The 15,387-nt window shown below is 41.5% G+C and overlaps 1 protein-coding gene and 1 long non-coding RNA gene across 9 annotated transcripts in view; both read left to right on the forward strand.

The window, feature by feature from the left end:
• Positions 1 to 1,582: 1,582 nt before the first annotated feature.
• Positions 1,583 to 6,303, forward strand: LOC123367006. Its single transcript, XR_006578263.1, has 3 exons — positions 1,583 to 2,399; positions 3,025 to 3,184; positions 4,006 to 6,303. It is a non-coding gene; the product is annotated as an uncharacterized LOC123367006 (long non-coding RNA).
• Positions 6,304 to 8,160: 1,857 nt separating this feature from the next.
• Positions 8,161 to 15,387, forward strand: part of ENAH (ENAH actin regulator) — a 173,851-nt gene continuing 166,624 nt past the window's right edge. For 3 of the 8 annotated variants that reach the window (XM_045010077.1, XM_045010079.1, XM_045010078.1), the window contains exon 1: positions 8,161 to 8,413. In XM_045010077.1, coding sequence (XP_044866012.1) covers positions 8,409 to 8,413 — 5 coding nt within the window. In that variant the 5' untranslated portion in view covers positions 8,161 to 8,408. The remainder of the gene's footprint in view (positions 8,414 to 15,387) is intronic. The other 5 variants (XM_045010080.1, XM_045010083.1, XM_045010081.1 and 2 more) reach the window with 5 other exon arrangements.

The raw sequence follows: 15,387 nt of genomic DNA on the forward strand, positions 1-15,387 counted from the left end.
GGTATTTCAAGTAATCTTAATTTATTTCTGTAGTATCTCTTGCTGTTCATTTCCACAATATGTTTGCCCTTCTCCAGTATAAAACATAATACCTATTTTTAAAACGGTGAACAAAGAACACCTTTGAAATTGTAGACCAATCAGCCTAACTGCGATACCTGGAAAGACAGTGGAACAAATTATTAAACAATCAGTTTGTAAGCACCTAGGGAATAATAGTTACATGGAATAGCCAACATGGATTTTTCAAGAACAAATAGCCAAAAGAGCATAATTCTCTTCTTTGAGAGGGTTACTGGCCTAGTGGATGGGAGGAAGTAGTAAATGTGATATATCTTGATTTTAGTAAAGCTTTTGACACAGTCCCACATGATGTTCTTATAATTAAACTAGGGAAAAGTGGTTTAGATTAAATTTACTATTTAGTGGTACAAAATTGGTTGGAAAAACCATATAAAAGAGTAGTTATCTATGATTCACTGTAAAACTGGGAGAACATATCTAGTGGGGTCCTGCAGGGGTTTGGTATTAGTCAATATCTTCATTAATTACTTGGAGAGTATGCTTATAAAATTTGCAGATGACACCAAGGTGGGAGGGATTCTTATTACTTTAGAGGACAGGATTAGAATTCAAAATGACCATGACAAATTAGAGAATTGGTCTTAAGTGAATTTCATCTTGGTGATTTAAGACAAATGCGAAGTACTACATGTAAGAAGGAAAAATCGAATACACGACTACAAAATGGGGAATAACTGGCTAGGCAGTAGTACAAGAGAAAAGGATCTGGGGTTTATAGTGGATCACAAATTGAATATGAGTCTACATTGTGATGCAGTTGCAAAAAAGGATAATATCAGTCTAGGGTGTATTAACATGAGTGTTATATGTAAGACCTGGGAGGTAATTGTCCTGCTCTGCTTGGCACTGGTGTGGCCTCAGCTGGAGTAACACATCATTTTGGGTGCCACATTTTTTGAATGATGTGGACGAATTGGAGAGAGTCCAGGGGAGAGCAATAAAAATGATGATAGACTTAGAAAACCTGTCCTATGAAGAAAGGTAAAAAAACCTGGGTATGTTTAGTCTTGAGAAAAGAAAACTGAGGGGGCACTCTGCAACAAGGGAGATTTAGGTTAGATATTAGGAAAAAAACTTTCTAATGCTAAGGATGGTTAAGCACTGGAATAGGTTACCAAGAGAGGTTGTGGAATCCTCGTCATTGGAAGTTTAAGAATAGGTACAATAAACAACTGTTGGGGATGGTCTAGGTTTACCTGGTTCCACCTCAGTGAGATGATGGACTAAATGACCTCTCATATGATGGACTAGATGACCTTCCAGGCCTATATTCTGTACTATATGATTGTGGCCCTACTGTGGAGATAACTTTTGCTGGCTTCTGGCTGTGCCATCCCTTCTCAGGTGGACTGGCTGTTTAGATGCCCTTTTGAATAGTAGTTTTATATATCATCATCATCATGATGGCAGATCCTAAAGGGATGTGGCCTTGTTGCAAATCAAGCACCATCCAGATCAATCTCTGGCAAGGTGGTCTGGTTGGATATTTGGTTTACATCCATCTCTAGTAATCCTTTCATGCCACTGAAGGTTTTGATGCCAACATTATCACCAGCTTTATATTGGCATTCCTTTGTACACATTCTTTTAATTTGTTGGTCTTCCCATTCTAATGAGTCTGTACCGGTAAAGCTGCTGAAACCAAACCACCACTGATGGAGGTAGTTGCTGGGTTCAGCTTTGAGTATCCTCATTTCTGATCTTGTCCTGCTACTTGATATGGAACAACTGACAACAACAATGAGAATTTAAAAGCTTAATTCAGTGTTCTTCAGCTTTCCTCAGTGTCTATGTTTCGCTGCTGTACAACAGAGTCGGTATAACTGGTTCTATAGACCCAGAGCTTCATAGCAAACATTGTCACAACATCCCTACAGAGGCAACTGAAGGGCCCAAAACATGGCAGCAGTGTACACATCTTCCAAGCATCCTCCAGCACCGTTTATGACATTACTGACCTGAAAGTTGTCACCTGCTCAATATTCTGTCTGGGCAGGTTAATACTGAGCAGGTTGTAATCTGGAGCTGGAGGCTGTTTGATGATAATGGCCAGCAATTTAGCCTTCTCTGGATGATGATCATAGTGGTCCCTTTTGGCCTTGGAATCTATGAATCTGGCATTGACTGAACCACTTTGTTTTGTTTTGTTTTTCCATTATAGAGCTCTTGTCACTATCTTCCCAGGGATGCCAAGTCACTTAATCAGATACGACAAACTTGCTTGATGCACTGAATCAGAGGCCTGATGGAAGTCTATATAAAGTACTGCTCATGGCTTATGAAATGCAGCCATCTTCTCAAAAAGCTGTCTCAAGGTAAAGATCTGGTTGACAGTGGAATGGCCAGGTCTAAAGTTGCCCTGAGTATCCTGGCTTTTGCCATGAAGGACATTGTTAACTCAGGACATTGACATGGAAACAAAGACTTCCCCTGGGACTGACAACAGTGTAATACTTCTATAGTTGCTGCATTTGGCCTTATTGCCCTTTTTGAACAGAGGTAGAACAACAACCTTCTTCCAGTCATTGGGGATGGTATTAGTACAGCAGATGGTCTAGAAGAGCCTATAGCCATGGCATTACACATACTCTCACTGGTTTTCAGCACCTCAGGGGTAATGTTACAAAGTCCTGTTGCCTTCCCAGACTTCAGCTTATGGACTGTGATGCACATCTCTTCTTGGCTGAAGGAAGATGGTGTTAGTTTTTATAATTTATTCCAGGATCCTACTTCCAGAAGACTGCAGGGAGCCAACAGAAGTCTTCCAAGATTCCCTCAGAATAGCCCATCTATCAGAGCTTATCTAAAATAATTACAAAGACCACAACCGAAACAACTGATTTTTATTAACTAGGGAATTAGGAATAGAATAAACAAAAGGAATGGGAGAGAAGATTAATAATACTGAACAGATTTATAACCATGTACTCTTTCACACAGGAATTACAAAAGGGGGTAAGCAATGACTGCTCCTTATACCCTGTTCAGATGCTGCTGCTGAGACCAGGACTCGATAGATGACAATGACCCACTGGACCACGATCACCACTGGAACAGCTACCGCAGCAGAGAATGGCGATGAACGATGATGAAGAATCAGGTAAGAGGCCTAACTAACTTCCCACCCTAACCCCCTTGCGACGTCCTGTCTGTGTGTAAGAGTCCTAACCATTCGAGGTAAAACCCTGTGGATGGATGGATGCTTTCCTTAAAATAATAAACCCCAACAATAAACTAGATCTTTTTCCATTCGGAGATGAGGTGTTTTCTAGGCGGATAACTGGTGTCTGACCGCTTCCCTTCTTTCCAAGGAAAGAGCGGAAGAGAGAAGGAACTTTCCTGCTCTTTCCCAGCCTATATAATCCCTCCCGTTGCCTAACAACAAGCCACTAGATTTCCCGCCTTTTCTCTCCTGAAGGGAACAAGAAGGCTGTCCAACAAGGCAGACTACTTGTTCTTTACAAACCAAAATGGCAAACATAAATGGAACCATATCTAAGTATCAGGTCATAATTTGAGTAAGGTGGAACTCGCAGTGGCTGTACTGGAACTTCCAGCCCCTCTTCAAATGGAAGAGGGACTGCAGGGAATGGACAGTTGAGGAGCATCTTGAAATGATCGTCTCATTGATGCAATTGGTCCTTCAGATTTGGGCTGATGTTGCCATCTCAGTTCCATGTTGAATAAGCTGGTGGCACTTCCCTTCGCAAACACTGCATAGTTGAGTAAAGGATGTGAAGATTGTGCCTGGCAGCAGCTTGTTTTAAACTGGCTGCCTTAGTCAGCCCAGGATTCCCCCCCTCCTTTTTTTTGTAAACACAAAACTTGATGTTCTGAAATTGAACCCATTTAGCCTTTGCTTTTGCTCTTGACAAACATGTCTCTGAAGACTCAAACTGTACCCTCACTTTTTTTTCTCAGCTTCAACCATTGTATCTGTCTCTTCACTGATCTGTGGGTGACATTGGAAGGGCAAAGGCCCCAGAGTGAGCTGGCAGCAATCAGCCCTGATGACTTGAAACACCATTCCTCATCAGATGACGGAGAGAGTGAGATTTCAGTCTCTAATGCTTTGATGGCCCTAAGGAGTTCAGAACAGAAAGCCATTTGATAGCTTGGTTGTAAGAAGAGCTTTTGGTTGACTCAGACTAATTTCAGCCCACTAACTTTTTTTTTTCTTTCAAAGTAGGAGGCACATTTTTGTATCTGCGTGCCCATACATCACACACTGTTGATCACCAGTGATTGTTAACGAGGACATGATCAATAACAGTCCCAGTGAAACCAACTGGGCTGTACCTACTCTGTTTGTGAATCTTGGGTGACGGAGGAATGAATCAGCAATCACCATGTTATTGGCAGCTGCAAATTCTATCAGTTGTTGCCCATTTCTGTTGTTCTGCTGGATACCAAACTTCCTGAGAGTACTTGCACAGGTCACTATACTTTCTTACTTGTGCATTAAAGTTGCCCAGGGTCATGATGACATCTCTTCTCAGAGTTTCATTACGGATTGATTGCAGTTGTTGGTAAAAAATATCTGCAGCTACATTATAGGCCTTGGTTGAACCATACACGGCAATGATGGTAAGATGTCCGCAGCTATTATGGAATCGGATGCTGAAAAGTCACTTCTTAATCACCTCCATTCCCTGCACTGCCTGTTGGGCAATGAGTGAAAGTACAATGGCCATTCCTTGCTGGAAAACCTGTCGGGATGGCCTGAGAACAAAAACGTATAATCCTCAACTTTCTTTTCACCACTCCTGGCCAGTGTAGTTTAGATAAAATACAGATATCAATGTTCAGACTTTTCAATTGCTTGATTTAACTGTTTCAGAATGTGTTTTGATGTTCCAGGCACCAATTTTACATTCACCACCAACATGCAGGATCCTGGAATAGCCCTTTTGTAAGGTTTCTTTGGTCATTTTTGCATAAATGGCAGGTTGATTCAGGACAATTGACCAGATTGTTGCAGGTGGTTGGCTTTAGTGTTAAACACTCTGAACAAACTGGGGTCTCTCATAGTCAAATTTTGTTTAATTTACCTTTCATTTGGTTTTATTAGCAAATTCTGTTTTTCCTCTAGTTTGGAATAACTGAGCTTCTGTAGAAAGCAACTTCCTTGTTAATTTGCCCATTACCATCTGTGAAGGTGATGCCATTCCTTCTCCTGGTATATTCTTAAATCCAGTGCAACTAGAAACGGATCCTTATTGTTATGGCTGGCTAACTTCAAGAGACTTTTTTCACTGTCTGTCTGAATAGCTCTCTCAGCCATCCTGTTGCTCTGAGGATATTTTGGTGATAATGTGATAATCTCAGATCTTAGTGAATTCTTTAAATAATGTATTTGACTATTGGGGTCCATTATCAGCCATCAGAACCTGTAATATTTCATGCCTTGCAAACTGTGATTTTTAGTATAGGTGATCTCCATTCTACTGCTTGTGTTTATGTTGTATCAACCAGGCAAGGTACTAACAAACTTCAACAGGACTTTATTTTTAAAGTGGAAACCTCTTTACCAAGCTGCTGCTGCACCCTCTGTAACTCTCACTCTGCCTCCAACTCCTCCCCCCTCCTTCCTGTTTCCTGTCCTTTCAGACTCCCAACAGCAAGTGCTCCCAGTTCTAATAATCATAAGCAACATCTAAATACCACAGTTTGTTAGTTTTGAAAGCTTCATGCATTTAAAGCAGTAATCAAAGAACAGTAAACAGATTTCTTTGTCAGATTCAAATTAGTCCATTTTTTTTAGTCTGTGTTTACATTGTGGCCAAAGTTACCTACCTGTTGGGAAGGATATTTGATACTTGTTTGTCTTCTGATTACTCATCTGCATTTTGTGATTCACCTCTACAGTAACATTTTCATTTACATAATCTTCATGCCAATAGAAGTATAATAATTTTCCTTCCACATACATGGTCACAAGCTTCAGTTTCAGATCTTCTTTCCTTTTCTTAATCTATTTTATAACAGATAGTCAATATATTTCTTAACCATCTCCCCTCTTACTCTACCTCTGGACTAGTTATTTGACTATGGACGAATCTGTTTGAGAAATGGTGCTGTCCAGTGAAGAGGTGGCTGTGTAATATGAAATAAATGTGACTTAAATGCTTTCAAGTGGGTTAAAGTAAATATCAATTATGTGAAAATGAGAACAGAAATGTATAGAGTGACCATGATATATGTAATTTTTAAAGAAATGTTTCCTCCAAATTTTTCCTAATTTAAAAATTAGAGAAAGCAGTGTGGTTTTGTTTTGTTTTTTTTTGTTTTTGTTTTTTGGAAGGAGAAGAAAAGAAAACCACCCCCCACACCCTGTGGCTAGAAAACAGTAAATATGCCTGCAGATACCCATTCTCTCCCATCTCAGGTATTCAGTGATTGACAGAAATTGGCTGAACAAGAATTGACAGAAGTTCTGTATACTATGTGTTTTTAGTACAGACGTGGTTACTAAAAGATGTAACAAATGTTCATGAGACTGAAATAATATTCCCAGTTTTCTAAAATTACATCCTGCACCTTATGCTCATGGGAGCATAGAAAGGTAATTAGAAGGATTACAAAAGCATGGAATAATTAAACCTGTAGACTTAATTTAGTAGGCTGCCCTGATTGTACACATTCCTGAAAAATTAAGGGCCCAATTCTACAACTTTATTTATAGTGCCTATAGGACTACATAACTCATGGAGTAAAGGATTACTCAGCATAAGAAAAAGTGGCTGAATCAAGCCTTAAGTGGAGAAAGTGTTGAGGAAAGAATTGGGTATAGTGACAAGGGTTACCAGTTTTGGTTGGACATATTCCTGGAGATTTCATCAGATGACATAATCTTTAATGCCTGGAGACTCCAGGACAACTCCCGAGGGATGGAAACCCTAATAATGACATGTGCAAGACTGGTTCAATCAAATCTGCAGTGTCTAAGGGGGCTTTGCAAAGTCATTTGATTGGGCCCCCTTAGCTGTAAAGAAGACTCTGTAAATGTAATTGTCTGCCCTCCACTTTCCCTAAACCCTTATGCTATGCCAGGGGCGATAGGCAAGAAACAATTCCATGGATTTCAGGGAGGAGGGAGTTAAAATTAATTATTCCCTTTCTTAGTTGTGGCTGAGCTAAGCTTAAGTGCACCTCAGGAGTGGTGGAAGTGACCATGTGGACTGATCCAGTCATTGCCTGAGGGCTGCTCTAATTTATATTCAGCTGTAATGCCCCTCTAAGAAGGTAGTGTTGGTCCCCTGACCCTACCCTGCCTCTACCTGGGGCGATTGCAAGAGAAGGAGCTAGAGCTCTCTGGTGGGATGTATATAATCCAGGAACTTCCCATAGTGCCAGTTCACTGGGCTTTATGGCACTTTGCATTGGCAGAGCTGGCATAAAGAGGCCACAGAAGAATCTCCAAGGGGAACTAATGTGTCCACAACTGGCAAAAAAACTCAGCGGTATTCAGGGGAACATGTAGATGCACACTGCAGATTCACAGGGACCAACAGCGTGATGAATTATAATGCATGTGTGTAGGAGAAAAAGTGGAGCATTGATCATTGGATTGCAGGGTAGGTGGGCGAGGGAACAACCAGAGAAATCAATGAATGCAATACACACATGCAGAGAAACCACCACCGTATTCACCAGTAATGAATGCAGTGATGTATAGAAAGGGCTGTAAGAAGATTCCACAATATATGCAATGCAGTTGTGCAGAGAAATCACCTGGGGTTTGAACAGTAAGCATACCAGGCAGCTATAGAGGGAGAGTACCGAGTGGTCACATACAATACGTGAACTTCTGTTTTGCGGAGAGACCACTGGAGGATTCCGCAATACCGCATGGAGTGCTTGTGGGCTCAGGAACCCCACGCTATACACGTGTGCAGAGGGACCACTACTCCCCACTAGGGGTCGCCAAAGCACATTAACCCCGTTTGTTTTTCCCGCACTTGCTTCACATCCCCTCTCTCCCCCCTTTAGAATCCGCACGGAACGCAGACCAGTAGTGGGCGTGGCGTCGCCGCTCCGCCCACCGCGTCCCCTGCGTGCGGCCGTGCCCCCCCCCGCCAAGCAAGCCGGTGTCTCGAGACGCCCGCGCGCTGGTGCAGGCGCTCCCGTCCCTTCCACTTTCCCCTACTCCGCGAGTTGGTTTGTTCCTCCTCGTTCCCCTCACCCCCGGCTCCCCGCTGTGGTCGGGTCTGGCCCGACCCGGCGGCTGAACGGAGAACTCGCTCGCGCTCAGGGACTCGCTGCCCATTGAAGCGCCGGCTCGAGAGGAGGGGGGAGAGTGGCTCCCCGGCCCGGGCAGCACCATGAGGTGAGCGGCCGCCCCGGGGCTCATCGCCCCACCCCGGCACCGTGGTGTTTGCATGGGGTGCGCTGTGGGGCTCTCCGGTGGGAGGAGGCCCGAGAAGGGGGGCAGCCCGCGGGTCTATGGGGAAGGGGGGGGGCGTTGTTCCAGGGGCGGGTTTTCCTGCGCCGTTGGCTTGTTGCTCTGTGAAAACACCCTGGGGGCCGTTGGTTCTCAGCCGTTGTGTCTGTTCCCCGGCAGGGGCGTTCGGGCGCCGGCCCGGCTCCGCAGGGATAATGGCCAACCCGCCCGGCGCCTTGGGGAGCCCGCGGGCCGGGCGCGGCTGGCCGTAAATAGAGAGAGTCCCGGTGATTTGTGTGGCGCGAGGGGCCGGCTCGTGAGCTCCTTTTGGGGGGGGGGGGGCGCTTGAGGCTACTCGCGATCCCGTGTCCAAGGCGGGGAGGGAGAAGCGCTGCCCTTTTATCGGCGTGTGTTGCATTGCAGCAGCTGCAGCTGGGTTTTTCCCGGTGTAATCAATAGAGGCAAAAATCCACCCCCCCTCCCCCCAGCAGTGGTGAATCTGTCGTTTGTAGGATTTGTTAGTTCAGATGCAAACATCGAGCCATACATTAGTCATTCCTTTTTTTGGAGTGTGTGTCCATTTGTCTAAGAGACTGAACCTTTTATGTGGTCGTATTTGCTTGGAGATTATTTTCCACCCCCTCCAGCCGTTTCGTGCCTGTTCTGTGTCCATAAGCTCCCTTTGGATTGGTGCAAGACTTCGTGAGAAATGTGACTTGGTAGACTGAATGCTGGTATATTTGGAGATGCGTTATTGTGATCCCTATAGGCCTACCCATTAGGTTAAACAGTTAGGGGGGAGGGGGTGCTGTAAATTGCCCTTCAAAGGTATTGTCTGTCTTGTAGTTAGATTTGAATCTTCTTTGTGTTAAAGATTAATGATAAGCAGTTGCCAAGTCCTTTAGAACGCAACAGTAAGATTTACATGATATAATCCGCACATTCCTTTGCCGTGACAAAGTGTCAAGTCATAGGAATTCTTCACAAATTTAAGAAGTTTCTATTTTAAACTTTTTTCTTAAGGTTTGTGGTTTTTTGTTTTCCCAAGGGCAAATATGCATGCAGGCTTGGCATAGGGAGGGCTTGGTTCTTTTTTTCTTGCATTCTATTTCTCAGATGGCTTTATTGTATTTTGTTTGTAGTTATTTATGCCTTAAATTGGTTTTTTAGAGCTGTTTTGTAATTTGTTAAATCATAACTTTTTTCTCTTATTTGTACAGCTGTTTTTCACAAAGTGGCTAGTTTCTCAACACTTGTAAAATACTCAGTTTATAGTAATTGCATATTTTGTGCATAGTAGTTTTGACTATTTTGATAATTTTAAAAGCCTAGTTTTCTATCTAATTTGCTGCATATTTTAGAGGTGAATTTGTTTAGGCAGTTTTGAGACCATCATTTTACTTAGGCCATGTCTGCACTAAAAAAGGTTTGTTGGTATAGTTATACCAACTAGTTGTCCTATTGTAGATGCAGCTCTCTTTTGCCATTATAGCTTGTACTGGTTCAGTGAGTGAAATAAGCTATACTGGCAAAAACATTTGTGTTAGTTTAGAAGTGTTACAAAAAATCATGCCCCAGCAACATTACCAGCAAAAGTTTCTAATGTAGACCTCCCCTTAGGGTGTCTAATTAGAAGTTTGTATAATCGACTTTAAACTGTTTGTATATGTATATAGAGTCTAAGCAAAATGTCTTACACGTATGGTAAAATCTGTGTATTTATCTTTAAATACTAAATGGCAACTGTTTTTAAAGAGGGAAATTGTCTGGAATTAAATGTTCATCGTGAATGATTGCTGATATTTTAAAGGAACCTCAAGAATTCTTCAGGAATTGTGTAAATCCAAGTGTTGCCCAAGCATACAAATTATATCAGTGTAACTAAATTGGTTTATTAACTTGTTAAATCAGTGTATTCCCCTTGTGTTGGACTTGTGTCAGTTTCTCAATCGATTTAGTTAAATGGGTATGACATGTATGTGTAGCCAAGACTTCAGTGAATGTGTTCTCTTAGGGCTTGTGTAAACTAGGATAAAAGGTATTTCTCAAACATGTTAGTTAAAAGGCATTAGTTAACTTGTCTTTACACAGTCTTATAGTCAAGTATGTTTTATTTTAAAACATGTTTTCTGATTAAGGTAAATCCTTTGGGGGATGAGAGGGGATGACAGGAGGAGCCTATGCTTCAGTGTGACCAGCTAATACGTCAAACACAACTTAGCAGAGATAGGCCAAGTATTAAAACTTGGAAGCTAACACCTTTTAAAAATATTTTATCATAGTCTAGACAAACGTTTAGGTATAAATGATCGTAAACTAAGGTGTAGTTCTGAGATGGAGGCTCTCCTACTTTTCTATAGAAAACGAGCTTATAGCTTGATTTATAACAAGCAGACAGAATGTATACAATTGGCACTTTGACAGATATAAAAGGAATGGATGTGCATAATCTTTGCAGTGTACGCTGGTAGAGAAAATTGTTCTGAACTATAACTTCAGTGTACACTTCTGTACTCTCCGGCATGCGATAAAGCACATATGGCAAAGTCATCAGAAAACTATTCTCCTTCCATCCCGATTCTGAAGTTATACTGGACTTGACTTATGAATGGCTGCTGTCATATTTGGGGTAGCTAGGTGGTTAGAAGTTAACATACAGTAGCTTACCAATTTTTCCCTTATTAAATACAGCTTGCTGTAACTGTAACCAAATTCTGAAATCAGTGCAATGTAATAGACAACACAATAGGTTATATATGTAAACATCAACAGTAAATACCACACCTTGGCAATTAGATTTTGTAGTGGCTTGTTTGTAGCTGTCTGAACGTTATATAACAACTATGTAGATCTTTGGTATTGAACACACACTTCAGGTGAATTTTAAATCTTGAATTGCTCAGGAGTAAAGACAAGTGCCTGTAACAAAACAAGTTTTGTTTCAGAAACCTAACTGTGCAGTAGGCTTATTTTTTTTTCTTCCTCCTGTTGGGAAGGTAAACAGTTGATTCTTACATGTCTGTTGCTCTTTTTGCATTGTAACTGACAGAATAGGTGTTGGTCTGACTATAGTGTTATGTGAATGGAGTAATCTCATAATAGGTATCCAGAAATAGGTATACATGACTAGAGATTTCCATAGCCAATTGGAACGCTGAAAAAAGTGGCTGTTAAAATATCTTAGTTTAAGAATGTAATAATTTACAGTAATTGTATATCTTGCTAATTGCATGATATAACTTTTGTTTTGGTGGTGGTGTGACTTATTGTGATATAATAGCAGAATTTTGTTTAAACAAAATTCTATTGAGCAGTACTCTGAATATCTGTATCTTAGTGGTTGATGACTGACTTCTTTCTACAATTCATGAAGAACAGTAAATGAAATGTTCAAAATTTTCATTTTTAATGATATTTCCTTCTAATATGTTACTTTGTTTACAAATGTCTGGGTCTGACCATCCCCCTTTATTGTAGGTTATACTACATTTTTTATAGCATTGAATTTCTAAATGGAAAAGTAACAGATCTGATCTTTTTAGTGAAGTACATTTCTTAGCAAGTTATATGGTTTCCTCATTCATGCTTTATTTTAACCTTCCAAAATTCTACTTACCTTGGGTAAATAATTTCTCTCTGGGTAAATATATATATCAGTCATCAAAAGTCAGTCAAGCAGACTTTGGGTCTGGGTAAGTACGTTTTCTTGATATTTTAAAGGCTGCATTAAGATATAATTTCATTCACTACTCTATTAATGAAATGGGAAGAAAAAGTAGTTCCAAGCCAATAGTAGCAAAGCTAGCTTCATTAGGATATGGAATTCTTGAGGAATCTCAGGTGTGTCCTAGAGTTACTTCAAAAGGTGACACTACTCGTGACAATAATACATTTATGGTAATTTAAATTAATTTTGGTACAGTGGTCAAGCAGAAAGAGCCAGTAACTCAGGAATGAGAGAATAAGAAGGGTATTACAACATGCTTTGCTGTATAGGGTAAAATTTCAGAATTGGGCTTTTGTTGTAGCTTTTACTACCTGCATGACACATTACATATTTGGAATAGAAAATGTAATCTAATTTTGAAATATTTGACAAAATATTGAAAGTGCAAAGCAGTCAGTTAAATCGTACTGTATTGCTGTACATGTTCCCAATCACTAAATTGCTCATTTCTCTAGAGTAAAATTGGAAGTGTAGGCAGATTTTTCAGGTGGGCACAAGAATTCAGTTCAGGTTACTCTCCTTGCTCTAAGTAGACTGAGGCTATGTCTGCACAATGAGCTTGGGGTGTGATTCCCAACTTGCATACACATACTTGTGTTAGCAAAGTGAGAGCCAGCACACATGTAAATAGGAATGTAGCTGCAGTAGCAGAGGCAGCATGCCGAATACAAACCTGCTTGAACCCTGTGGGTACATATTTAGCGTGGCTTACACTACTATTTATACTTACGCTAGCTCTCATCAAGCTAGCACAAATATGTGTGAGAGCAGGGAATTGCCTCTCTCGCTCCTAGTATAGATGTAGCCTAACAGACACATTGAGTCATCTGTCTGATACTATTGCAGATTTTGTTAGCTAGCGCTTCATTTGTGACAGTTGCAAGTAATTCTTGCACTCCCCCCCCATCTGACATGGAATCTGACAACTGCTGTCCCCAAAGTCTCTGGATAGTTTAATGAATTATTTTGGTGATAGATTTATAAGCTTTTATTCCACAAGATTATTAAGTAAATGAAATGTGCATCACCCAAAATGCATATTCTTCATAGAAGGCTACTTATGGCCATCTTATCAAGTTATATTGCAGAGATCTAAAAATTACAAATGATATGGGGGGTGGGGGTCCAGGAAGGCATTCTAAAATTCAGCATCGGTCTAGAAGCATGCATGCAGGCTGCTTCCTCCTGATCCTAATGCAAGGCTCTATATTTTTAAGCAGAGTCAGATAAATTTGTCTTGCTCTTCTCTCTTCCCACTTTGAACTATAGGGCATGAAGGGCCAGATGGTCCTTTATCTACCTCTCCACAAAATGGGAAGAAGTTGTTCATTCAGCACCTGTTCACTGAACGCCTACCGGATACACTGAGGTCTGGTTTACACTACAAAGATAGGTTGACAAAAGTTGACTTGTCAGCCTATTTATGCATGTCTGTATAGTCAAATTTGTCTCTGGCTGATGTAAGTACCCTGTTAAGGCAATGCAATAAAACCATCTTCCTGAACAGCATTGAGCCATGGTCGACTTACTGAGGTCAGTGCAGTGCAAGTGTAGATACTGTGTTACCTTTGTCAACCCTAATGATTCTCCAACTGTCCCAAAATGCCTGGCAGTGACTGCTCTGGTCACAGTTGTGAATTCCACTTCCCAGGGGTCTCAGAAACTGGAATCCACCCCCTCTGTGTTTTTGAAATGCCTTTTCCTGATTGCCCACTTTGGCGAGCACACCTAGCAGTTCTCCCTTGTTGTGTTCAACTGCCCAACCAACCATGCTGGCTTCGCTCACTAAACATGCTCCTGCCTGGAGTAGATGGTGATCCAGTGATGCATCTGTTTTATCGGTAGCTGCTGCTGTTGTGGCCTTGAGGGGTGCCCCCTCCATACCCACTGAATGGCTGACCCCAGTGAGGAGAAAGAAGACTAGGGAAGATATGTTCAGCACCAACATGGCAGATTGCATGGAGAGGGACAGAGAGGATAGGAGAAAATGGAGAAAGATCCATGAATCCCAGCAGGAAAAGGAGAGGAAAAGGAAGATGCACCAGGACATAAAGGGCTTCTCAGGCAGCAAACACAAATAGTGCAGTCTCTGGGTGACCTTACAGGTTCAGTAATCACAGACTTGCCATCTTTTGCCGTCTCGGGAGAATTCCATGGTGGCAGCTCCCCGTACCTTCAATCTTCCACATGGCATCATGGGCCACATCTCTACTCCTACAACTTAACTCCAGAGAAGAAACACTGTTCTACAGCTTCATATACACTGGTCTGGGAGGGGCACAGTTGGTGTATATGTAGCCAAAATGGACTTCATTTGTGTGGTGAAATGGGCGGAAATGTTTGCTGTTTCTCAATGTTAAAGTTGTTCCATTAATTTAAATTAGAAGTTTGTATTGTCCTTTATTTGCACTGTATTTGTCACTCAAAATTGTTTTTGAAATAGTCATCTTTATTAGTTCACCACACATACTGCAAAATACATAGTAGTACTCAAAGCACCCAGTATTTGTTGTTGTACAGCACCACAGAACTCACAGGTTCAACTAAACACCCAGTCCTGTATGTAAATTGACAGCAAGAACCTCATATTCATAGATTCACTAAAAGACACAGTATAATATTTATAAATCTATACCAAGCACTACACAATTCTAACAGCCCCCAAGCCTTCAGGGCCAGAGCACAGTCCAGCACAGCACACTAATGTGGCTGACTGTTAAAGTGCTCTTTCAAAGCATTCTGCAGCTGCATAGGTACACTTTGAGCTCTTTTAATAGCCCTTTTGTCTGTCTGTTCAGACTTAACAGACAGCAACCCCCCTCCCCGCCCTCACCCCTTTGCCTCGCAGATATTATGCAACACACAACAGGCAGCTATAACCATTGCGATATTTTTCTTACCAAGATCCAATCTTGTGAATAAACACCACCAGCATCCCTACCAATCTAGCAACTGTAATTCTGTACCTGCTGAGCTGGTAGTTGAATCTTCCCTTTTTGCTGTCAGAGTGGTCAGTGTGTGGCTTCATAAGCAAGGGAAGCAGGGAGTAGGTTTGGTCTCTCAGGATCGCTACTGGATGTTGCTGAATGTCTCTGCTTGCAGCTTTGTGAACAGTTCTGTGTTCTTAAAGATGTGAACATCATGCAAGTTCCCTAACTAGCTCACACTGATCTCAGTGAAGCTTTCCTGGTGA

The sequence above is a fragment of the Mauremys mutica genome, chromosome 3, assembly GCF_020497125.1.
Source record: "Mauremys mutica isolate MM-2020 ecotype Southern chromosome 3, ASM2049712v1, whole genome shotgun sequence".
Classification (NCBI taxonomy): domain Eukaryota; kingdom Metazoa; phylum Chordata; order Testudines; family Geoemydidae; genus Mauremys; species Mauremys mutica.